Below are 25,130 nucleotides of genomic sequence, written 5' to 3' on the forward strand. Positions count from 1 at the left end.
ACCTTCCTGTACACTTAAGCTGCAATCTGCTTCAACACACTGCTTCAAGTTTCTAGTAATCCTGAAGATGTTGATTAGCTGGTTCAGGTATGTTTGATAAAGGTATGTTAAAGATTCTGCAGATTGATCAAGCCTGGCCTTGATACATTCACACTGCCAGCAGTGACAAAAGTGACCATTAACTTTGTTTGCTGTTTGCTGTATAACATGTTGAGCAAACACAGTTGGAGAAATCAGTTGAGTTATAAAAACTACTAGCAACCAAGAGTAGAGTGACTTGGTGACCTTGAGCAATTAAATTTTTTAAATCACTTTAAGGGCACTTAAACTCTAGAGTTTAAAAGAATGCTGCAAGTGTTGCTCTGGATTTAAAATACTTCATTTCAAATTGGTGCATTGGCAGGTCATAAACCCCTCCAGAAGACACTTAATTAATAAATCCATTGGCACTAGGTTTCAAACGTACTCACCTTTCCGCAAACCTTCCCTCATGCCTTCAAAATGGATCATAACAACATAAATATGCATCTTTATTTGTCAACCACACTGTAAACGTGTGCCTCCTTTTCCAACAGATTTATGGCACTTTTCCACTGCATGGTACGGCACGGTAACGGCGCAACTAACGACATGTGAATAATCCTGCCCACTCTAAAGCGATACTAAACTGCAGTGAAAAATGCAACCCGAGCCGTGCCGTGCCGTGCCGTACTGAGCCGTGCCGAGCCGAGTCGTACCACGCAGTGGAAAAGGTTCCATGTTCCTGCCCATGCTCTTGAGTGAGGAAGCCACAGAAATATAGCCAACACAAAGAGAACCAGCCCCCAAACGACACTGTCCATTCTGAACACCTGCTACAGCTGTGGTCTTGCCAGAGTTTTTTGGCCTCTTGTCAACTTTCCCAAGGTAGGAAGAGTAGGCACATGTTGAGAAGAGTAACTCCAGAAGAGTAGAGTCGAATGAAGGTCATCTGTCTTTGCAAAGGCTGCGCAGTAGTTTGGATTGTGAAGTTTGGCGTGGGCCGCTGTGTTGGTGTGTGGCTAAAAAAAGGGAGCCCCTATCACTGTCAAACCTGCCACCATGCCTGCTGGTGTGAGGAATTAATAGCTGTCATCACGCACGGCTCCCTGATGAGAAATATTTAGAGTCTTTATCGTGAGAGAGTCTTGGTGTTAGAAATGAGTTACAGCAGCTAACCTCAGCAGCTATTTCTAGTCGCCCTACACTTTTTCCTCTAAACAGGATAATTTTTTCTGTTTTATTGTTTTCCTTTTTCTCTTCAGCCCTCCCTTTCTGACACACACCCTCTCTTTTCCTTCTCCCTATTTACTAAACCAGACCTCCGTTCCAAGTTTCAGGCTGTGAAAAGTGTGTGTGTGTGTCGAGAGCGAGAGAGGAAGCCGTCCTGTAGACCGGTCATGATCATAATCTGGCTTCAATGAGAAATCCTCTGCTCGTCCTGCCACTACAAGCTTCTAGCACAAGGATGCAAAACTCTGCAACCGAAAGGTCGTTTTTAAAGTGACGCAGAGGAGGATGATATTTGCAGTGGTTAAACAAGTCAATAATTTTGACAGCGAAATTGGACAGTGTGTTAGGATCCAGGTCAGGGGCTTTATGGTTGCAATGGTTTCTTTTTGTGTGTGTATGCGTGTGTGTGGTTAACTGCATTATATCATGCCTGAAGAGCCAGCCATCCTGGAAATATGAAGAAGCAGAGAGTGCCGTGTTAATCCAGAGTAATCCGGTGTACTTTGCATGCAAACCATTGCTGGCCAAAGTGAGATTATAATCTCGGAGTAGTGGCCTTGCTGTTTATGACGAATGAGCTTTGAGTCATGGGTTTGTCTGCATTTGTGTTACTACAGTAGTGGTCAACATGATAAGTACAGATGCAAGGGTCTGCCACCTGAACTGCCACCTTCGTTAATCAACCAAGCTGGGACAGTATAGCCAAAGGGTTTTAAAATCGGGTGTGTCCACTACTGGAAACATCCAAAATGTGCAGTGCTTTGGAGCCTCTAAATTTGAAATTTCTTGGATTATACCAGGAGTAGCCAACCCTGCTTCTTGGAGGGCTACCTTCCTGCAGACTTCATTTCCAACCCTCTTCCAACACACTTGGCTGTTCTTTTCAAGAAATCCTGAAGACCTTGATTAGCTGGTTCATGAGTGTTTTAGTTGGGGTTGTAACTAAACTCTCTAGGATGGTAGCCCTTCAGGAGCAGTATTGGGCACCCCTGGTTTAAACATTCTTACAATGATCAAATATTAAATTGTCCGTTGGGTGTATCAGTGTAAGTAATGCACTGTGTATGTGATTGAAGCTAGTACATTCACTTTTGAGGGGATTTATATGTATGATATGTCTGTTTTCTGACATCTTGGTCAGTGCGCATTTTATCCCTATTGGATTACCCATTTTACAGCAGCAGAGCAACACATTTACTTCAGCCTCTCAGTTCTGGATACGGAGAATATGGTCTCTCCCCCTCCCTGGCCATTCTAGCTGAATATTTTATGCATCTTCATTCCCCTTTGTTCATCTTCCCATCCCTGTACGACACTCTCTCTCTTGCTCTCTCCACTGCAGCATTAGACCATCTCTTTCCATACAGGAAGTGTTGTCCGTGCAAAGGCTCTGTTCCTCAGTGCCCCAGGCAGTGCTCTAATGGAGTCCAGGTCTCGAGAGAGACTGAGAGAGGGATCATGGGTGCGTTCTGGATACGGAGAATATGGTCTCTCCCCCTCCCTGGCCATTCTAGCTGAATATTTTATGCATCTTGATTCCCCTTTGTTCATCTTCCCATCCCTGTACGACACTCTCTCTCTTGCTCTCTCCACTGCAGCATTAGACCATCTCTTTCCATACAGGAAGTGTTGTCCGTGCAAAGGCTCTGTTCCTCAGTGCCCCAGGCAGTGCTCTAATGGAGTCCAGGTCTCGAGAGAGACTGGGAGAGGGATCAGGGGTGGGGGAAATGGATGAGTAGACTATCTGCTCTTACGACCATATTAGTGCTGATTCGGTTGGAGGAATGGGTTTGCGAGTAGCATCAGTCAAACTAAACTGTTTACTCCGCTCCTGCCTTGCTTTGTCATCATCGCCAGCTCTGTCGCCTATAATTCTTTTATGAAATGTGGCATTGACGAGGACAGGCCAGTAATGGAAGGGACCAAAGCACTGGCCCTGCGGGACACCGTATGTATGGCCTCTCATTTTCTAAGCCGCGTGGACTTCGGCTCCAATAAAGATAAAACACTAGAGGAGTGGAATTCTTTTTTTTTTATATATATAATGCTGATGGCTGGACAAATATCGCTCCTCATAATTTTAGTGCTGAAGCACGTCATTAGGAATAATGCGTGCACCAGCACATTGTCACATGGTAATACTCTCTCAACAATAACAATGTCTTTAGTACCCAAACAATACAGATCTCTGATTTACTGATGTTCTGCAACATTTTCAATCTCTGCTTCTTTTGAAGGGAATATAAAAGACCGATTGATCTGCGAGAGTGTAAGTGGAGGTGTACAGCTTGTCGGCCTGATTATGTGTGTGACTGTCTGTTTAGACAGACTTTTTCACAGTAGTTTGACAGGAAACAAATTGTAGTTTTCATTTCTGTTGGTATTAATTATAGTCTTTGAAATTGCTTTTGTCTGCTGCATTTTACTGTCCTTAGACCAATTCAGAAGGGGCTGTATGGTTGTTCTCTAGTTTGATTGTGTTGGCTATGGAGTTGTTCATTACTGGAGGCTGATGGGACTTAAACAGTCAGCCAACAATGGGCATTTTTCAGATCATCTTATCTTATATATGATGTCTTAGAAATGTAAACATGTCAACTTTTTTAACACTTGATGAGAAGGTCAGTGTGTAGCTTAAGAGATGTTTCTGGCTTCATCCAACATTCTAAGCTGTATTTTCATTGTCTGCCTAGTCTTGCTTATCTAAAGGTCAGGGGCTTTACTAGCACTCAAAAAACAAAAAGGCATACTGTACAAATGTCTTCTTTTAAAACACAGTGTCCTTATCTGATGCAGCTATAACCTTTTAAAAACAGTCCTGCAAAGCTTAACATTGCACATCACTCAGACTTTAGTGTATGGATTCCTTCCTCTGATCAGCTTGGCTCCTGCAATTTTAACAGTATTCTTAGCTTATGTGCAGGTCAGGCCCAAGGCTGGTGGAATGTGACCTATTTTTAACAGTAGCCTAAAGCTCAGAATGCTTGTGGAGTTTAAACCTTGACAGTCCCTTAAAAGACTAAACGGCCCTTTAATGAAGCTTTGGAATGCTCCGATCACTTATGATTGAACCCTCTCACTGAGTTAACTGGAACCCACCGCTACAAGCAAGTGTGACCTTCACGCCCTTTCGGCCACTACATGCTGTTTTAGGTTTAGCTGGCATCCATCTCTTAGATGATCTTTCTTACACCCACCAGCCAGACCCCCTGCATCCTCTTTCACTCCTCTACTCATTATGTAGGCAAGTGGGCCATGTATGAGGGCAAGTCCAGGCATATCCTCATCTATTAGTGACACTGTTCTGACACGAAGGGTAGGATGAAGTCCTCAAGCCTGCAGGCTACATGCTAGCCTAGCTTTGACTTGATGGACTGTATTATGTCTTATACAAACATGGTCATGGGTGTGATTGTATCTCACTTCTGACTGGTGGATGCTGGAACATCTGCTTTTGCCGTCTGTTGGATGATACCTTAGCAGTGGTCCCGTTTTTTTTCTTCTTTTTTTTCGCAGACGTGCTGTGGGTGTCTGCAAGATTGTAATTCATCCCATTTGATATTTTTGCTTTCAGAAGGCCCCCTCATCTACTATGAACCCTCAATGCCCACTTTTTAAATTCATACAGATCCAGACTTTATAGTGGACAAAGGAGGATTGCAAGGTTTTAGGCTGGCATTTGAGACGGGACGTTGTCTTACTTGAACATGCAAGTAGCCAGTAGTGTAATGCAATTTGCATATGAACATTTTCATTTGGTCTATCAGAAAAGTGTTTCATTTCTATTTTGAATTATAGTTGTCAAATGTATGAATCTGAGCAGTTGTTTGACAAGAACTGTTTAGAATTGCAGATGGACATGAACAGTTATTTAGTGCTTGAATGTCTGCTTGAAGTGCTTTTATTTTTATTAGTTGATTTTGTATGAACTATACTAGCCATCTGTTCGCATGTTTGTGATATCTTATGATTTGTTTGTTGCTGCATTAGTTCATCAGGGGAAAAACACAGGCTGATTTGGCTCTCATCTTAAGCTATTGTAAATTTCATTTCGTTTTATAGCACTGATAGCATGCAGAACATGGAAAGACAAAGCAATACATGGAATTACACAGCTGGGACAGATCAAGCAGATGTGGCTCTTGCGCTGGCGGCAACGTATGAGTTTCAGAGAACTTGGTCATGAAGAGCTAAAGAATAATGAGCACTTCCTTCATTAGACTAATGACTTTCACAATTGGTCATGAACCAGCAAGCATTGCGCCACTTGTCATGTTGGTGACCCAACAAAATAGATGCACTGATTTATTTTTTCTTTCTTTTGGTCCCAGAAGGTGGAGTCACCACCTGGTTGTGCGTGTATGTGTGCGACACGTGGGTCATAGCTGATCTGTAGCCAGGCAGCTGTCATGGTTATTTGTTAATGATTTATTTTTCCTTGAGAACTCTCAAGTGCTTCTCTGCTAAAATGAATTTTCAAGCCACAAAATGAATTCTCACATCTTTTCTCCTCATTGTAACGTCTTGGAATTTAATATGGAAAGCATTACCATGGGTGGCACTTACAGCAACCTGTTCTTGAGCATAATTACATAATTACCTGCCCTCTATCAGCATGAATGATATAATTACTCCCTCATAGCTTACTAACTGATAACCACATCTGAGGGCCTCAAGAGAAAAAAAAGTTAATTTTTAGTCTTATTGGATGAATGCAATGAAAATATATCCAGGTTACATTTCATATATGATTTTGATAAGTTCTCGAGCAGTGTAGGTGTAATATTTAACACATAAAATGGAGATGATGTTTCCGTGTTATGTTAGGGGGAGCTGGTCAGTGGTTAAACAAACATAACGCTGCCACACCCACAGCATTGCATTGCTCTCCACTTTGTTTTAACTATAGTGGGGGAGTAGAATGACAAATTCATTCTTGACATTTCAGGCTTTTTTTCTAGCTAAGCCAACATACCTCACTTTTGTGTTTGCTATATTGCAAGTGTCCAATGATTGCTGGCTAATCGTACTGTAGCAAAATCTGTTTTTGAGAGAGTTATACGAGCATGATTCCACTGGTCTTATCACTGATCCAACATTGACTGGCATGCCAAGGCTCAAACATTGATACCATTTTCTGCTCAGATATTAAGTGTCAGAAATTCAAATAAAATGTTAAAACTCTTACATGTTTTGTGATTTCAAGAATGCTGGCTGTTACATAGAAGCTATTTCACAGAGCAAATTCGCCACAGCGGAATCATTACATTTGGCCCAGTCCGTGACAGTGACATCTGCAACTGCAATCATGTGTCGCTTGTGATCGCTAGATGTAGTGCCTTGAGGGCTGTTGTCAGCACATTTACCTAGTCTTGCCTCCAAGGTGCTGCTGTTGATCAGGCAGCCAGAAGTCTGTGGCTTCTGTAGTGCCTGTCCTTGGCATAGTCGAGTGCCTATATATAAAAAGACAACAAAAATTAAATCTAAATGTATAAATAGTGATTGTAATTTCTTTCCAAAACAAATAGCAGAATAGATATCAAAAAGATAAGTATACTCTTTACCCTTTTCGCTGTATTCTGTAATTATAGCGACATCTTTTTCTGCATTTGGCAGGCTATTGGGTCTCAGGATTTCAAGAACAGTGTAAGAGCTCCTCTGAGCTCTTGTCATATATTGTCTAGAGGGTTCTGTTCTTTTTGTAGATTTCCACAGGCCGTGACTTAATTTGTTTTTGTATCCACATGCTTTCACCACTCACTTTATACATCATACATTTCCTGTTATGAATTCGTTTCTGAATTTGATTCACAGTATCACTCTGTTTGAAATGTTAATGAAGTTGTTAATTTTTGTTATAGCAAAAGCCTTTTGAAAATGATTTTTGAGACTCTGGAAAGCAGCCAATGTGCAGTGCTTCCTATTAAGGGCCATTTTGGGTTTCCCTGGTTGCCCAATTAAAACTGTATCTCGGAAGCACTTATCACAGCTTTCATCTGTGTGTATATGTTTGTGTTTGTTTGGGGATTAGAATGTGATGCCTTGTAGGGTTTAATCAATTTAAAAATTTTGGCTTTGGTATGATACCAGCCTCTTATACCTTGGTATTGATACATTTAGGTTACGCATAAACAACCCTGGGCAACTGATGAAATAAAACAGGGACTGGTGGTGCCAAAATAATCATTATAATAATTCCTTGTGACTTTGCACTTACATAGCCCTTACTGTACTGCAGTAAATTTTAACAGCCAATATAAAGTCATTCATCTTGATGTGAAAGCTTATAGCTTTATAGTCACATTTGGTCAAATTTGAACAAAATGATTTGTCCTCTAATTAGTCTTAGATATTTAATAAATGAAAACGTGATGGATACATTATTATAAATTCATATTTGTATCTATTTTGTAGTAACTTTCTAATTGTAATGTCTCTTTTATTTCTTGCAGGGTCAGATCCAGGTTGGGTGAACCTGAAAACTACAGTATTTCTGTGTCAGATTGCCCCTGAAGAGAGGAGATGGGCTGGAATAATACCACCTGCAGCACACCCGCCTAAGTCCACAGGGACTCCTCTCCCCCACCCTCAAACCCATTCCGTTCTTCCCCTTCTAAACCTCTGCCAAAATTGTGAATGGCCAAATGACTGGATTTAAAATTTGATCATTAAAGGGATTGGACATACTGGCCCTGCATGGGAAAAAAATCCTAAAGTAACGTTCAGGATCTTTAGAAATAACTAATTTGCCAAGCCTGAAAGCATTTTTATGGAACATCAGACCAGCAGCTTTCAAACTAGAGCTTCTGGGAATGGCAAAATGAGTGCTGTCATACGATGATGATGGCAAAAAAACAAGATGCCCGGGCACCAACCTACAATCTTGTTGTGGTAGGTTTGTCCGGGACTGAAAAGGAAAAGGGGCAATGTGGGGTAGGCAAGTCCTGCCTTTGTAATCGCTTTGCTCGCCCCAGTGCTGATGATTTTTATTTGGACCACACATCTGTTTTAAGCACAAGTGACTTTGGTGGTAGAGTGGTAAACAATGACCACTTCCTGTTTTGGGGCGAGGCGGTACGAATGTTGGAGGAGGGCACTGAGTGCCGAATGCATGTGGTGGAACAGACTGAGTTCATTGATGACCAAACGTTTCAGCCACATCGAAGTACTGCCTTACAGCCCTATATCAAGCGGGCAGCTTCCACCAAACTAGCCTCTGCTGAGAAGCTTATGTATTTCTGCACAGATCAGCTAGGACTAGAGCAAGACTTTGAGCAGAAGCAAATGCCTGAAGGCAAGCTTTTAGTGGATGGATTCTTACTCTGTGTAGATGTTAGCAGGGGAATGAACCGAAATTTTGATGACCAGATGAAGTTTGTCACCAATCTCTATAACCAGCTAGCTAAGACGAAGAAGCCAGTTGTACTTGTGCTAACCAAGTGTGATGAAGGAGTTGAGCGGTACATCAAAGACTCTCACACCTTTGCCTTGGCCAAGAAGAATTTGCAGGTTGTTGAAACCTCAGCACGCTCTAACGTTAATGTTGACCTTGCCTTTCTTACCTTGGTGCAGTTGATAGATAAGAGTAGAGGGAAGCCCAAGATCATTCCATACTTTGAAGCGCTCAAGCAGCAGAGTCAGCAGATAGCATCCTCTAAGGACCGCTATGAGTGGCTGGTAAGCCGCATTGTGAAGAACCATAATGAAACATGGCCCAACATCAACCGCAGAATGCAGACATCCCCTGAATACAAAGAGTATGTCTTCCTCGAGGGTACTTCCAAGGCCAAGAAACTATTCCAGCAGCATGTGCACAGGCTCAAGCAAGAGCATATAGAAAAGCGGCGTAAAATCTATCTCAGCACACTCCCACAGGCTCTCAATTCCTTGGTTCCAGACCTGGATGAGATTGATCACCTGAGCTGGTCAGGAGTACAGAAAGTTCTCGAGACTAAGCGGGAATTCTCCCACTGGTTTGTAGTGCTGGACGACACACCTTGGGAAACTACACCACACATTGACAACATGGAGGATGAACGCATTCCCCAGGACCTTTTGGAAACCCCTGCAGCAGAGCAAATCTATGAGGCTCACTTAGAACAGCTGCGCAATGAGCGAAAGCGGGCAGAAATGCGATGGGAGTTCAAAGAGAAACTTGCGTCTTCGCTGTTTGTTACACCTGGCAAACCCTGGGAGGAAGCTCGTAGCTTCATCATGAATGAGGAGTTCTATCAGTGGCTGGAGGAGCCTGAGTACCTTGATATCTATAACAAACACCAGAAGATTATTATTGACCAAGCCAAGGAGGACTTCCAAGAACTTTTACTGGAGTACTCTGAGTTGTTCTATGAGCTTGAAGTTGATGCTAAGCCCAGTAAAGAAAAAATGGGTGCCATCCAGGAGGTTCTTGGAGAGGAGCAAAGGTTCAAGGCCCTGCAAAAGCTTCAAGCTGAGAGAGATGCCCTAGTGCTCAAGCATATCCATTTTGTCTACCACCCTACTAAGGAAACCTGTCCTAGCAGTCCTCATTGTGTGGATGGCAAAATTGAGCAACTCTTAGCCCTTCGTTTTCCCACTCGATATTGCTTTGATGGGAGCTCAAAATCACAATTTGGCGAGGGAAAGGTAGACAGAATTAATCTTGTGATCCTTGGCAAAGATGGACTTGCAAGAGAGTTAGCTAATGAGATCAGAGCCCTGTGCACCAATGATGAACGGTACGTGCTAGATGGAAGGACTCATGAACTGGCTCTTCGACCTATAGAGGGAAATGTGCGCCTTCCAGTGAACTCGTTCCATACCCCCACTTTTGCCCCACATGGTTGCCTCTGCCTCTACAACTCAAAGGAATCCTTATCCTATGTTGTTGATAGTATTGAGAAATTACGAGAGTCAACCATAGGTCGAAGGGATACCAATATAGTTCAGTTTCCCTTGTCTCTTCTGTTGGTCACCAAAAGAGGCGTTGGTTCAATTTCTGACATTGGAGGTGAAACGGCACAAAGCCTGATCCAACAAGGTCAACAAGTGGCTGGCAAATTTCAGTGCAGTTATTTAGAGCCTGCTTCTCCAGGTGTGGGCTATGGTCGCAATATAAATGAAAAACATTTAAACCAGATACTCAAAGGTCTGTTAGATACACGAAGACCCTCAGTTAGTCTTGGCAGTAGCTCCCCACCTTTGCTACCTGCATTTGCAGGTTTCAGAGACTCTCAGCAGAGCACAGAGGGTGACTTGCGAATCGTAATGTGTCTGATGTGTGGAGATACTTATGATGTTGACCAGCTTCTTTCACCATTCTTGCTGCCCCAGCACTGTCGGCCCTCTTCCAGTCTGTCCAGTGGAACATCAGTTTTGTTGGATTTATCTATTGGTGGCCAAAGGCAAAGCATTGATCTTGCTGTTCTATCTTACCACTCATCTTTTTCCTTACGTAAAAGCAGATTAGTGCATGGTTACATAGCAGTGTACTCTGCCAAACGGAAGGCTTCCATGGAAACCCTTTGTGCCTTCCTTTGTGAGGTCCAAGATATTATTCCAGTGCAGATGCTTGCTGTTGCAGAGACTCAATCAGAACTTGCAGACTCTGAGGCAGTCCGGGAGCAGCTTGGCCAAGGGGAGGAACTGGCCCATGAAATTGACGCCCGTTTCAGCTCTGTAATCTGTGGACCTGGTGGGGTGGTGGGAGGCTTGCATCGGATAGACCACTTCCACCCATTCTTTAAGGAGGTAGTGGAGAAGAAAACCATTGTAGAGGCAACATATATGTATGACAACGTTTCAGACAATGTCACCAATGAAAATGTTTCTTCACCTCGATGTGGCTCCCCAAGCATCACATTGCTGGACTCAGAGGATGACATTGAGCCCTCCCCACCTTATCCCACCCTAAGGGAAGATGGCACTTTGGCCCATGGTGGAGGTTTCAAGCTCCCAGATATGGAGGGTGATGCCTTCTCACTCTTCTCTGACATCACAATTTTTGAAAACAAGCTTAACAACAAAGTCCCACCTCAGGTGCGACCAAAGCCAAATGTCACCTTTGACATTCCCAAACCCTCAAACATCAGTTCATACATGGACCTGAGCCTACATGGACCTAACAGGCGCTCATTACCGTCAGTCACCTGGCCACCAGCAACTGAAGGTGGTTATGATCCATCTGACTATGCTGAGCCCATGGATGCAGTAGCAAAGCCCCGTCCCACAGAGGAGGAAAATATTTATTCTGTACCACATGACAGCACACAAGGCAAGATCATCACTATTCGCAATGCAAACAAGAGCCATTCTAATGGTGCAGGAAATGGATCAGACAGTGAGGCCGATAGCAGTTCATTGGAACGTAGACGGAAACTATCTGCTCTTGGAGTTAAACCTCGGCTGTATCGTGATCGCTCCAAACGTCTTGGAAAGTTCAGCAGCTTCCGCACAAGCTTCATTGGCAGTGATGATGAACTTGGAGGTCTACCCAAGACTAAAGAGGATGAGCTTGCTGCACAGAAAGGGGACAGTTCCTTGAATGAAGAAGGCGAGGACCCAAAGAGGAGAAATATCTTGAGAAGTCTGCGAAGAAATACCAAGGTAAATTTTGTGGTGTTCTTTTGTTACATATATTCATTGTACTTCAGATCACATTTACACAGGCTAACTTTCTTTAAGATGGTCATAATTTATTTAATATTTATTGATATATGATTCTGAAGTTTGCCATTAATGCTGTTTTTGTATTAGACTACACGTGTATTTGTTTTAAATTCAGCTGTATTCACATTAGGGCTGTGCGATTAATCGAAATCGAATAGAAATCGCGATTTGAGACGTTGCGATTTCCTAATCGCAAAGCCTGCGATATGGACGCGATTTTACTCTGTTCCAGAGCATATGCATGACTGCCAGCCTTGCTGTGTATTGTCAGTGTTGTCAGATGTTGTCCGTGTTTGACAGACTCTTTTGGGTCTGTCAAAAGACAAATGTAGAGGAATGGTGGCATGCCCTTGTTTTTTTTTTTCTTGCACTTAGCTTCATCCAGGATTAGGGGAAGTCTTTGACCCATTCTCTAAATGCAAATTACAGTCTTGGAGCAGTAGCCTGATAGGCTGTGTTTTACTTATTTTTCAGAAAGTCGATCCACTGAGAAAAGACCCAGCTGTTTTTTTCATGTGTCATGGATGCGCAGACTTTAATCCTTTAGTTTATCTGAATGCCTGTGTGCCAAACTTCGGTCAGGGTTGATTTTTGGTTATGCTGTGGTGTATGTCCATTTTTAAAAGACAGATTATTATATAAGTCTGACTCTTTTGCAAGGCGTTTGAGTGCTGTTCACTGGCAGTTGTCTGCTTTTTGCTTAATAGTTGTAAAATCGAAATAATTTTTTGCTGGGAATACTATTATAGCCATCACTCCCATAATACACTGTATTCAGACGAGCAGAAATTACAGTCACTGCTGTTCTCATAGAGCATGTGACAGCCTGAGGGCATATGAAAGGATTGAGCCACCAGTCCTTCTCATTGCACAGCAGTGTCTTTATTACTTTAGTGGGGTTAGAATGAGGCCATTGGGTTAAATCACCTTGCTTGCATCAATTGCCTTATGGGACTGATCCATAAAGCAACCCCCCCAAAAAAGCATAGCAGCCCAGTAGCCCCAGGGGTCTATACTGGTTTAAGCTCTGTCCAACAATGACTGTCCCCTTCTGATGTTAAAGGAGTTCGAATAAGTCTTTCCTGTTTCTGTGTACTATCCCATCTGCGCTGAGTGCGCTCTCTCTTTCTCAGTATGTTGGATGGCAAGGCCGGAAATGTTCACTCAGCCTTTTAAAAATCTCCTCACCCAACAAGTGGAATGTTTTAAATTCCACCGTCACCTAGTTCCTTTCTAATGCCTCCTTTAACTTTGCACCAGCAACTGGCAAGTGATTGGTTGCATGGTGGAGATACCAGGGGACTGGTTTCAATGTGAAGTTTTCCACCGCTTGCAAATACTTTGTGCATAGATTGTGAGGTTAGTGAGGCATAACATAACCAAACATCGGATTAATTCACACTGTAACACTAGAGTATCCTGTCATGTCTGAAGTTGCAAATGGGTGGAGTAGCAGTTATAAACATGATGTAGCTGGTTTTCTTTGTGCTGTCTGGGTTCTGTGTGACCTGCATTGCAGGGTTGAATGCATTACTTTTGCATAACATTGCCATCCCAGTAATACTCCCTGTGAACTGTAATTGGAGCACAGATTCTTTAATGAGAGCTTGGAGAGGGGAGGGAGGTAATTATGTAAACGTCTATTGAGAGGAGCCAGTGGGGATTTAGGTCAAATCTGAAAATAAGAAATGAGTAGAGCAGTGGGAAATGTAAGGAGAAGCAAAAAGAGAGAGAGATAGAAAAAGGGAGGCAAATGTGGCATGGTTCCTGAATGTGTGAAAAGCAGAGCTTTGACCTGCGGATGTACCAGGAAGCCAGCTTGCCTTCTAGCAATAGAGCAGACAGACTCTGGCCTAATAAGCGTCATAGCTTTTTCTCTTGTCTGACAGTACTGCAGACACACTAGCCAATGAGCCGTGATGCCCCGCTGCAGAGCATTATGGGAAGGCAGGAGGTGGGGAGGGAGGTCTGAGCAGTGTATCCTCCTGCAGAGCTCTAAATGCAAAAGTCAAACCCAATGTACCTTAGCTTAGCATAAACTGTCAAATTGCTGGAATAATGTGAATGATTTGACCACCTTTAGGGTGGTCTGATGCACAGTATTTGGACTCCGATATGACACTTAAAAATATGAATTTCATTGCATAAGGTGCAAAATATAAAACTAAGTTTCTACAAATGATATTAAACCTTGTCTTAGAATTTATTTATTTTTTAATCAACTGATATGAAGGGGATTTCAGTGGATTTATGCATTCAGTTCACTAAAGAAGCACTGCATTTAATTATGTTCCAGTAACATTTGACATGTTAAGATGTTAAAATACATTTAATTTTAATATTATAATTATTGTTTGTCAAAACCCGTTGATGTATTTTATATTAAACCTGTAGATATATTGTATGTGCTTAATTGTGGCTCAAACTTAGCTATTGTTATTGTACCAGCAAATAATGTCTTCGTCTTCTGTCTAGCAGAAAACGCGGCCAAAGGCTCGTCAGTCATCGTTGTCCAAACCTCTGGAAAGTAACTACTTCGGTGTTCCCTTGGCCAACGTTGTCACGCCAGAGCGGCCCATTCCACTCTTCATTGAAAAGTGTATCCGTTACATTGAGGCTACAGGTAAGCAAGCAGCACACCTTCACTTTGGAGTGAAGTATTGAAGTTAGTCAGATGCTGAAATCAAACAGTATGTGACAAGAAGTCTGTAGTGTGAAGACGTCTTTTTATAAAATAGCAGTGTTTTCCAAAGCTGGTGAACTGTTTTCAAACTCAAAACACTGTTGAGTACATACATTTTGTGTACAGTATATGGTGGATGGATACAATTAAATATTATAATATTGGCTACCTGCTTGTAGTAATGGTAACAACTTGTTCTTCTTAGTGTGCCCGCCTCACATGCCATTTGACGCTGGTTTGAATCCCACTCAATCCCATATACACTGGTGCCATGACCATTTACTCCTTCACTCCTCTGCCCTTAAAGGATTAGTTGACACAAAAATGAAAATGTGTTGAAAATTTACCTTCGGCAAAAACCTTCGGGCCATTAAAATTGTAGATGAGCTTGTTTCTTCATCAGAACAGATTTGGAGAATTTAAGCATTACATCACTTGCTCACCAGTGGATCCTCTGCAGTGAATGGGTGCCGTCAGAACGAGAGTTCAAACAGCTGATAAAAACATCACAATAATCCACGCCACTCCAGTCCATCATTTAATGTCTTGTGAAGTGAAAAGCTGAGGGTTTGTGATAAATTAATCATTAAAATGTTTTTAACCATTCAAAATAAAAGTTAAATCTGAATCAGGAGCGAAGTATGCACAGATCAAGCACAGTTTACAAGCGAAAACAGTCCAAGACAGTTCTTAGCAAATGTGTTGGAGGATTTTGATGTGAAAGGACAACAGGGGATGGACTTTTTCACTGGAGGAAGTCTCTGTTTGGATTCTCATTCTGACGGCACCCATTCACTGCAGAGGATCCATTGGTGAACAAGTGATGTAATGCTAAATTGTTCTGATGAAGAAACAAACTCATCTATATCTTGGATAGTCTGAGGGTGAGTAAATTGTAAGCAAATTAAAATTTTTGGGTAAACTCTTCCTTTAAACTTGAGACACTTGAGGCTGAAGTTCAAATCCTACTCAGATTTGTGTCGAACATAAGTTGGTTTGCTAATTGTATCTGAAGTTCTGAAGTTACAAATCTCTCTAAAACCAGCAAACCCAACCAACATGGCCAAGTTGGGAGATCAGCTAACTACCTTAGGACTACCTTATTTAAGATGTTTTTGTCAACGGTGTATAAACTGTACCTAACCTATACGTCATTTGAACATTTTAAATGATCCCACAGAGCTCGGCATGCAAATAAGAGCCTCTCATATTCAGCAGTATGATAATGCAATGCATGAATGCAGTTATGTGCACTTGTTAAGTGTGTATCTACGCAGCTGTGATTTGATTTGGCTCGGTAGCATTAGCGCCATTAGCTTCCAAGGATTAAGCTCATCAACTGAGAGCAAGTGCATTTGCTCCGGCTGGGGATAACACATCAGTGTTCCCTGTGGGATGCATCTGTCCATCTGTAGTTCAGATGAAGTCAACCCTGCGCAACCTACTGTATAATGAGCCCGTTAGTCAAATGTTGGCGTGTTCACGGATGCAGATCTCAAAATTACGTTGCTTTGTGCACTTCTGGATTATCACTCAAGTGATTTGACTGGATCCTCTCTACTGGATTGCGATTATACACATAAGAATAAAAGAAAACATGAAATTGGTACAATACCTATATAAAGCATCAACTATATGCTTTTATGTATTACAAACATAGTTGAGTTGTATTCATTTCAAATCCCTAAGATAGCACTCAACCCCACCCTTTAGATTGAATGTGTGAACCACTAGGGGGCAGAGCGGAGTCAATGGCTGTGTCATTAATAGTTTTCTTAATTCAGCTCCTGATCTTTGTCCCACGTTTCCATTTCTTCTTCCCCCCACCCTTCTCCCGCCCTTTTTATGTTTCGTTGTGTATGTGTGTAAGCTGCCAAACCCCTTGCGGTAATTTTCTGCCTGATAACTCCCTCATTGAGATCGATATCACATAGCAGAAATTGTGAACAATCTTTCGGGCTCAGCTCTTTTTTTGTGCTCTGTGGGTGGAACTGGATTCTACAACAGCCTACAGCATGATTTGCTGATAGCACCCTCAGCGTGAACACTAGAGGATACACATTCACTCGCTCACTTACTCACTCACAGTGCCTTACCCATCAAAACAATACAACCTTATCAGAACTACACCGAATTGCTTTTACAAAGGCTTTTGTAGAAAAATGTCAGTTTGACATATCAAGCATGTTCTGCTAACAGCTGCAGCTAAGATGTGCTTAGTCATAGCGGCTTAGTATTGTACATATGGCAACACGGTGTATCTCAGGGCCTCATAAAAGCTAAATTTACCTCTAGCTGTATAAATTAGGGACTGGTCACTGTGGTCATATGAAAACGGCTAGTCGGTTTATAAGGTCAGCTATTTAGATTTAGTTCAAATATTTTTTTTCCTTATTTTTATAGCTCTTTTATAGCAACATGCCTAATTATGCAAGGTTTACTTAAGACCGACTAGTTGTTCAAACCAATGTTGACTTACCAATTTTCAAAGTACTCTACCGTTCAAAAGTTTGGGGTCAGTATGCTATTTTTTTAACGTTTATGCTGATCAAGGCTTCATTTATTTGTGCATAAATACTGTAAAAACAGTAATATTGTAAAATATTATTGCAATTCAAAATAACTGTTTTCTATCGTAATATATTTTAAAGCGTAATTTATTCCTGTGATGCAAAGTTGAATTTTCAGCATCATTACTCCAATCTTCAGTGTCACATGATCCTTCAGAAATCGTTATAATATGCTGATTTGCTGCTCAAGAATCATTTATTCTTATTATAAATGTTTACAAACAGTTGTGCAGTTTAATATTTTTGTGGAAACCGCAATAAATATTTTTCAAGGTTATTTGATGAATAGAAAGTTCAAGAGAACTGCATTTGTTTGAAAAAGAGCATTTTTTTTAACATTGCAAATCTATTTAATGTCACTTCCTTTCAATTTAATGTATCCTTGCTAAGTAAAAGTATACATTTCTATTGACCCAAAACCTTTGGATGGTAGAGCATGTAGCACATATCTAGTCTAAATTACTTAATTCATTAAATAATTTAATCCAAAAACCATCAAAACATTAATTCGTTCTTTATTCACCCACGTATCCTTATGTACTATACTTGAATGAAACTTTTGTGAATGCTTCAGGCCCAATTCATTGTGAAAAGTGACCATCACATTAATCAAAATTACTTCTTTTAAACAGAAGTTTTGTTGCTTGGTGACAAATTCAGTTTATGAGCAAACTAGTCAAGTTAAGCTTGTATATTTCTGGAGAAGGGGTTCGTGTCATTTTCTCCTATTTCTTTTTGTGTTTGATGGGGCAGAAATGAAAACACAGATTTATATACAGTAGTTTCTATAGGGATCCATTTCCGTCCCTTCCGTTATGCCCTCTGTACCAAAAATACTTGCGTTCCCCTATTGTTCCTCTCATTTCCTGTTCATTCTTCTAGGTAAACCTGTCTCTCGTTTAACTTCTCTTTCCTCTTTATTTCTTCTCTCACTCTCTATCTGTCAGTTCTTTTCTCACTGTAGCAACGGGATGGTATGATAAATGAGCGTTGGTTGTTTTAGGGCCATTGGGGTCACACACGCCACATTATTCACTGCTTTTCATAGCAGCAGGACTTGTTCCAGAATCAGTCCAGTGCTACACAGTATGGGAACAGGAGATACAGTATATAGTCTCAGCCCATAGGCCACCAACTGTAACCCATCAATCAGACCCTATTTTTAATATGAATCAGATAATAGCTCTAGTAGAAACAGCCCTAGTTATTGAGACAGGGAAGGAGGGAACGTGACAGCCGTTGGAGGAGGAGAAATGCTGAATTGGCTGATACTGGCCCCGGAGGATATGCTGAAGATGATGGCAGGAAGCGGCAGGGGTTTGTTTGGACAAGTTGCAGGGTTATCTGTGCATTAGGAGGGCTTTAAACAAAAAGGTCATGGTGAGTTTCAGTTAGAGAAGCCCATGAGGCTCAAAGTGCTCTTGTGTCTTAACATGACATTCTCTTGACGCTGCTAATGGACTGGACGTTCATTTTGAAGGCCAATAGATTGAGAGTGATGGACATGAAATGACATGAGAGAAAGTATATAATGAACTGGAAATATGGCGACTTCCTTGTATTGTCCTTGTATAGGATGTTTCTCTTTCTCCCTCATGCATTCCTGTGGCTTCTGTTCTGTTTGAACCTTTTCTTTAGGAGTCTTTAGTTTGTGATTAAATTTGGTTTAAGCTATGAATGGATAGTCTTGAGTCCTTTTGTACGATTTGTTAGCTGGAAAGCTCATCTGAATTAAGTTCATTAAGGTTCATTTGAAGAACTTGCTTATAAAATGGGCATGAAAACTATTTTGAAGTACGAAGTAGTGTATTCTTGTCTGGTATGATTTAAAATCAATTTATTCACTTCAGTTAATTAGTTATTTACGTAAGCTACTTATTAATTTACATATCTATAGTTAGTAGGGGTGGAAAGGTTTGCGGAAAAAAATCGAACCGTACGGTTCTCCACACGGTTCGACACGCGCTAGGACCGCGGTTCAACTTAAATCTTGACAACGCATCTGTAATATGGTTTGCTATAAATAACACGTAAAGCAAATAGGGCTCGGCTAATGTATGTTTCTGTTGATGGATGTGCATTCTGGCTTCCCAGTACATTACAACAACAGTGATGGGAAAAAAAAAAGTGGACAAACCATTCACTCTTGTTCAATGCGAATGGCGTATGCTGGAATATGAGCAGTCATTTATTCCGTCATCACCCCGGTGCTGATAGCGCGCGCGCACAGGTGAGACCTGAACAGCACACGTTGATATCTGTGTTTAAGCTAAACTCTTTTAAGCTTTGCCAGTTTAAACATTTAAGAGCCAGAGGACGCGAGCTCGCGTGCGCAGTGAGAAGATTTGTGTGTACCTAAAAACTGTTAGACCTACCTAAAAAAAAAAATTTTTTTAAATCACTGTTTATTTTATTTGTATCTTTAAACTATTGTATTTATTTGTGCTGTTGCTTGTAGTTAGATAGATTATTTTTAAGAGCCAGAGGACGCGAGCTCGCGTGCGCAGTGAGAAGATTTGTGTGTGCGCTCACAAGCGTGCAAACCCGCGCCTCAAAACGCACGTAAATATCAAGCTGTCTCTGAAGTATTGTGTTTAAATGGTCAAATTCACACAAAAATTGTCTAAATACCCATCTTGGTAAGTATCCTATAGCAGACATAGCCGGCTGAACGTACTGTATCAGTGCACTGGATCAGTGCATTCTCTTAAAGTGGCAGCACTTAATATTGCCCCTAATAGTTAGTTATTTACTTATTTAGTAATTCACTTATGTAGTTAGTAATTAAATTATTTAATAGTTTATTTAATTGACTTTTTTAGTTGTTTGATTGTTTGTTTAGTTACGTACTTATGTGTTTAACTGTATATTGATTAATTTTGAGAATTGTGAAATTTTTTTCTAGCACATTTAAACATTACAAATCTGTATTTTTTTATCATATTACTTTTTCATTATTAGTATTTTTGCCATTTCTAAATAAATAAATAATTTAACAACAGAAGACTAATAGCAAACAAAAATAGCGCTCTTGAGGTCTGGCATTAAAATACAATGGCATTTGTGTTGTGGTTTATTTTTAACGATGTTAATTTTATTATCACAAAACAACATTTCTTTGAATAGGCTGTTCATATTCATATCATATTTGAGCCTATTTTTAAAAGAAACTTTGAAATGATTGGTAGACCCTGTGGATTTCTCAGACATCAAAAGTAAAGTTTTATGATCAGTGCAAATCTATAACGCAATATGAAACTTGATCTTTCAGACGTTTTACGGTCCTTTTCTCGCCTATTTTCTTTTCTTTTTTGCCTCTTGTTCTTACACTCCGCCATAAACACACCCTTCCTCTCTACACGCATTTCCCTTCCTGCAGCTCCACAGAAAAGCTTTTATGGGTAATTGATCAGGAGAGGTGAGGCAATCAATGCGATCTGCCTCGGCAACGCGCCGACTCATTTCCGAGAGTGTCTCTCTGCCTCTCGCTCTGTCTTCCTCTTTATTGATGTACTTGTTTTCTCTCTGCTTGGGTGAGATGGGCCAAGCCGAGCCGTTCTCTGGCTCTTGCATCTGCGGGGCACAAGACGCAAGCTGCTCTCTGCCTGTGGCAGCCCTCATTCTTCATGTACGACTGATAAGTCAAACAGTGAAGATCTGACAGTCGGAGTGTTGTCGCACAATTAGCAACCTCAGATATAAATTAAATATGTGTAATGCGTTGTACATTCTGAGCTGGAGATAACACCATTTTGTTGGCTCTTATCAAACTCTGAAACTGTGTAAAAGGAATGGAGTGCAAAACTCATTAATTAATATCAACTCTCTCTCTCTCTCTCACACACACAGGGTTGAGCACAGAGGGGATCTACAGGGTGAGTGGAAATAAGGCCGAGATGGAAAGCATGCAGCGGCAGTTTGACCAGGGTGAGTCACGTGACCTGTTTGCCTTTCACTTTCTTTTTCTTTTGATCTCTCTTTTCAGTTTCTGTTTAGTGTGCTTTATTGGCATGGCAGATACATATAAATAGAACAAAATGTAGTGCAGCTAAGTAGGGCTGCACGATAAATATCGCACGATATTTAATGTGCATCTCGTCAGTAAAGCCGGTTCTGTAATCAGCGGTAAATCTCTACATCGTGCGATATTTATCGTGCAGGCCTACATCTAAGTAACATGCAGTAATATTCGATTTAAAATGAAACAGTGGAGTAGTTGAAATAGCAAGGAATGAAATTAGTAAGGGTAAATTTAAACGATTCAGTGTTGGGAATGTTTCAAGTCAGGCAGACACAAATAATGCATTTAAATGCTAATCGGCCTCAGTAAACAAAATCACATTTTACCTGTGCTGCATCTTGCAGTGTGAATTGAATGTAATGAGAAGTCCATAGACCACAAAATAATCCCATTGTCTTTGTTAGATGCACAGACTTTGTGAACAAATGAGCAGATTCGTTTAATGAATCAGTTCGAATCCGTTTGAAGCTCAGATGTCGAAGTTACCATGGCAGTTTTGAAATGAGTATGAATTATGTGTGGCATAATGTGATTATAATCATGATATTGAATGAAAAATGAAATACTGATGTTAATGCTACACATAATCCAGTGGTAGTAACCGTTGACACTATGGTTGATTGTGGTTGTAATCTGGTTGACACTCCGACATAGAAGGTGGCGGTGTTGCACCTTAACACTGTTTGACATCCATCAGAAAATGGAAAAATGAAGACGATGACTAGTGTGTAGCTAGTTCTGCTGCACTAAATCATGTCAGACGAGACGACAGACGAAAACGAGACACAACCTTCAGCCGAAAAAGTGTAGGAGTTTTTTGGATCCTGTAAAAAATATGGGGTGTAAGATGTGCCGATCGACAGTTCTTTTCAAAAGTTCTTTCTGTATAGTTATGGCTATAAACTCTCTTTCCACTTCCCCTACACTTGTGTTTAAGTCATGTAGTGAAAATCTGATATCATGACAGCCCTAGTATGAATCTGTCAAAGTCAAATCAAATCCTGACTGCTGTCCCCCCATCTCTCTCACTTTTCTTCCTGTCCACTTTATATTATTTTATATATTATTGTAATAATCTTTTAAAGGCAAATAAATAAATAAATGAATCTTAAAGGAAATGCTAGACGCTGAAGTTTGCAATATCAAGATGAAAATGTAATGGTATTGTCTAAGTACTAGCATACTGTCTCACTCAAGTATGTACTTTTGCCATAACCACAGAAAGTAGTAACTTTTAGACTATTTGATTAGAATTCAGAAATCCGATAAGTAAGGGAGTTTTGTTTTATTCTTGTCAAATTTGTGGTGTTGTATACCTTTATCATAAAACCTTATGACATTATTAAGCTTAAAAGCTTACTACAAAAGACAATCCATGCATACTGATAAGCATACTTCCCTACTATATAGTATATAGTATGTCCACATTCACAGTATTCATAAAACAGTAGGTGCAAAGTACCAGATGACCTTCTACTTCTGCTGATATTCCAAAGTGTGCATCTGATGGGACTTTACTATCATGAGGCCACGAGAGAAGAGTTGTGACTAAGGGGCCGTTTACACGACAACGTTTTCAGCCAAAAGCGGGAAACTTTTTTTATGCATTTTGTCTGTTCGTTTACACGACAACGGCGTTTTTGGGACTGAAAACGCATATTTTTGAAAACGGGTTTCAAAGTGTTGGCATACATAATACAGCATTTTTGGCCGTTTTTGCGGATATGTGTAAACGCAAATCGTTTTGAAAACGTTGTCGTGTATACGTGAAACTTTTTAAAAACGCAAGAGAAAAACTTTTCCGTTTTTGACTACATCGTTGTCGTGTAAACGTAGCCTAATAGTAAAATGACGCAACTGACGCTGGTAGCTTATGTGACAATGACAACAGCGAATGTAGTACATCCAGATTTCAATACCACACACATTCATAAAATATAGAACAGACTTTTTAACAGTTGCAAAGTATCTTCCTCATCAAATGTAGTACCTACTAGACAGTATGCAATTTCACCTAATAACGGTTGTCCAGCAATATCTTTTGTTGCATTTTAGGTAAGACTCTTGTTTGCAACAAAACTACAAAACTGTACATTTAATTTGATGCAGAGACCAAAATTGGACATCTTGTCTTTGACCAATGTACAATTTACACTATACTCTGAAGAAAACATTATAATACCATGGTGCTGTTTCAAAAGTACGCCTTAAAAAGCTTGTAAAGCTAAGAACATCACTAAAGTATAACAAGAGCAATGACTCCCACCACCTGGCTTCTCTCTCTCTGCTTGTCTGGCCTCCATGAACTTCCATGCTCTCACATTACCCTGCTGTTGTAGGAGCATAATCTAAAGACATCTCATGGATAGCATAGTACATACAGAACTCTGTTACTCATATTTGCCTTGGGGAAAAGTTTGAGTGGGCCAGTCACAGCAGACCCGGCTGACCTCGCTGCTTTCAAAGAAATAGCTGCTATTCCTCAGTGCATGGATCACATTTCTGTCAATGAGCACACTGTAGAGCAGATAAGCTCAATTAACCGGGACTGATCCACAGCTATTGATCCGGCCCACCGAGGGCCATTATGAAAGCATAATGTCAGAGCGCATAGAATATGCTTGTATTATGTGCATACTTGAGAAGAGACTATTTTCGTTTGCTTATTTTTAAAGGTGGTAAGACGTGTATATATAGTTCAGACTAGTATATGTTTATTTGTATTTGTGTGTATATGTATGTATAAGTATGTATAACTTTATACATACATATAACACATACATACACATATAACTTTATAACTTTTTTACATACACTACCAGTCATATATATATATATATATACTATGAAATTGTTTAGCAAGAAAGCATTAAATTGATCAAAATGAAGGATTACTATTTAAAGGGGTCATATGATGTTGCTAAAAAGAACATTATTTTGTGTATTTGGTGTAATGAAATGTGTTTATGCGGTTTAAGGTTAAAAAAACACATTATTTTCCACATACTGTACATTATTGTTTCTCCTCTATGCCCCGCCTGCACCAAGAGCTTGTAACACTCCAAAGAGAAAGGAAAAATTGAAATCGCATCATATGACCCCTTTAAAATAAATGCTGTTCTTTCAAACTTTCTATTCATCAAAGAATCCTGAAAATATATATATATATCACAGTTTCTGCAAAAATATTAAGCAGCACATCTGTTTTCTACATTAATAATAATAATAATAATAATAATGTGTGACTGCTGAAAATTCAGATTTGCCATCACAGGAATTAATTAGATTTTTAAATATATTAAAACAACAAAAATATTTTAAATTGCAATTATATTTCTATATTTATGCACTAACATTTAACTGTATTTTTGATTAAATAAATGCAGTCTTAGTAAGCATAAGAGACTTCTTTCAAAAACACATATTTACTGTCGCAAAACATTTCAGTGATAGCGTATTTCAAATTTGACCAATTTATCACATTTTAACCTTTTTTTTCATCCAGAACAGAATGAAATATTTATAAATAAAAAATGCATTTAAATACAAATACTATGTAATTTTAAAAATAATTATTAATATATATATTTTATATAAATATTTAATTTATTTTTTATAATATATATATAAATATTTACGTAAATATTCATATGCTTTATTAGTTAATAGACATGGACTAAAAGCCCCAAATTTCTAATTTTCATTTCATTAAGCTCTCTAAAGAAACTGTTGTGCACTGTGGAAGCGTGTCTGTGTGTGTGCATCACCACAGGCCGTCCTGTTTGTGTGTTTGCGCCGGAAGAGAAGGTCAGTTAATTACCAGCAGATTGGTTTGGGTAATGAACCGCGAGCGCACACGCTCCACTGATCTGGCCGGGCCCAGTTCGGATCGGCATGAGCTAATAGAAGGCGAAGGCTCGTGTCTGATCGATCAGAACCCCGCACAGCCAGGTGACAA

At 40.2% G+C, this 25,130-nt stretch overlaps 1 protein-coding gene across 2 annotated transcripts in view; it reads left to right on the plus strand.

Moving 5' to 3' along the window:
• LOC107726507 (rho GTPase-activating protein 35-like) overlaps window positions 1-25,130 on the plus strand; it is a 90,954-nt gene that overhangs the window by 55,269 nt on the left and 10,555 nt on the right. Inside the window, exons 2-4 of one of the 2 annotated variants that reach the window (XM_016536117.1) lie at window positions 7,704-11,835; window positions 14,374-14,521; window positions 21,001-21,078. In XM_016536117.1, the coding sequence (XP_016391603.1) occupies window positions 8,089-11,835; window positions 14,374-14,521; window positions 21,001-21,078 (3,973 nt within the window). In that variant the 5' untranslated portion in view covers window positions 7,704-8,088. The remainder of the gene's footprint in view (window positions 1-7,703; window positions 11,836-14,373; window positions 14,522-21,000; window positions 21,079-25,130) is intronic. The other variant, XM_016536118.1, reaches the window with a different exon arrangement.

The sequence above is a fragment of the Sinocyclocheilus rhinocerous genome, unplaced genomic scaffold (genome assembly GCF_001515625.1).
Source record: "Sinocyclocheilus rhinocerous isolate Xijiao unplaced genomic scaffold, SAMN03320098_v1.1 scaffold2985, whole genome shotgun sequence".
In the NCBI taxonomy this organism is placed as follows: domain Eukaryota; kingdom Metazoa; phylum Chordata; class Actinopteri; order Cypriniformes; family Cyprinidae; genus Sinocyclocheilus; species Sinocyclocheilus rhinocerous.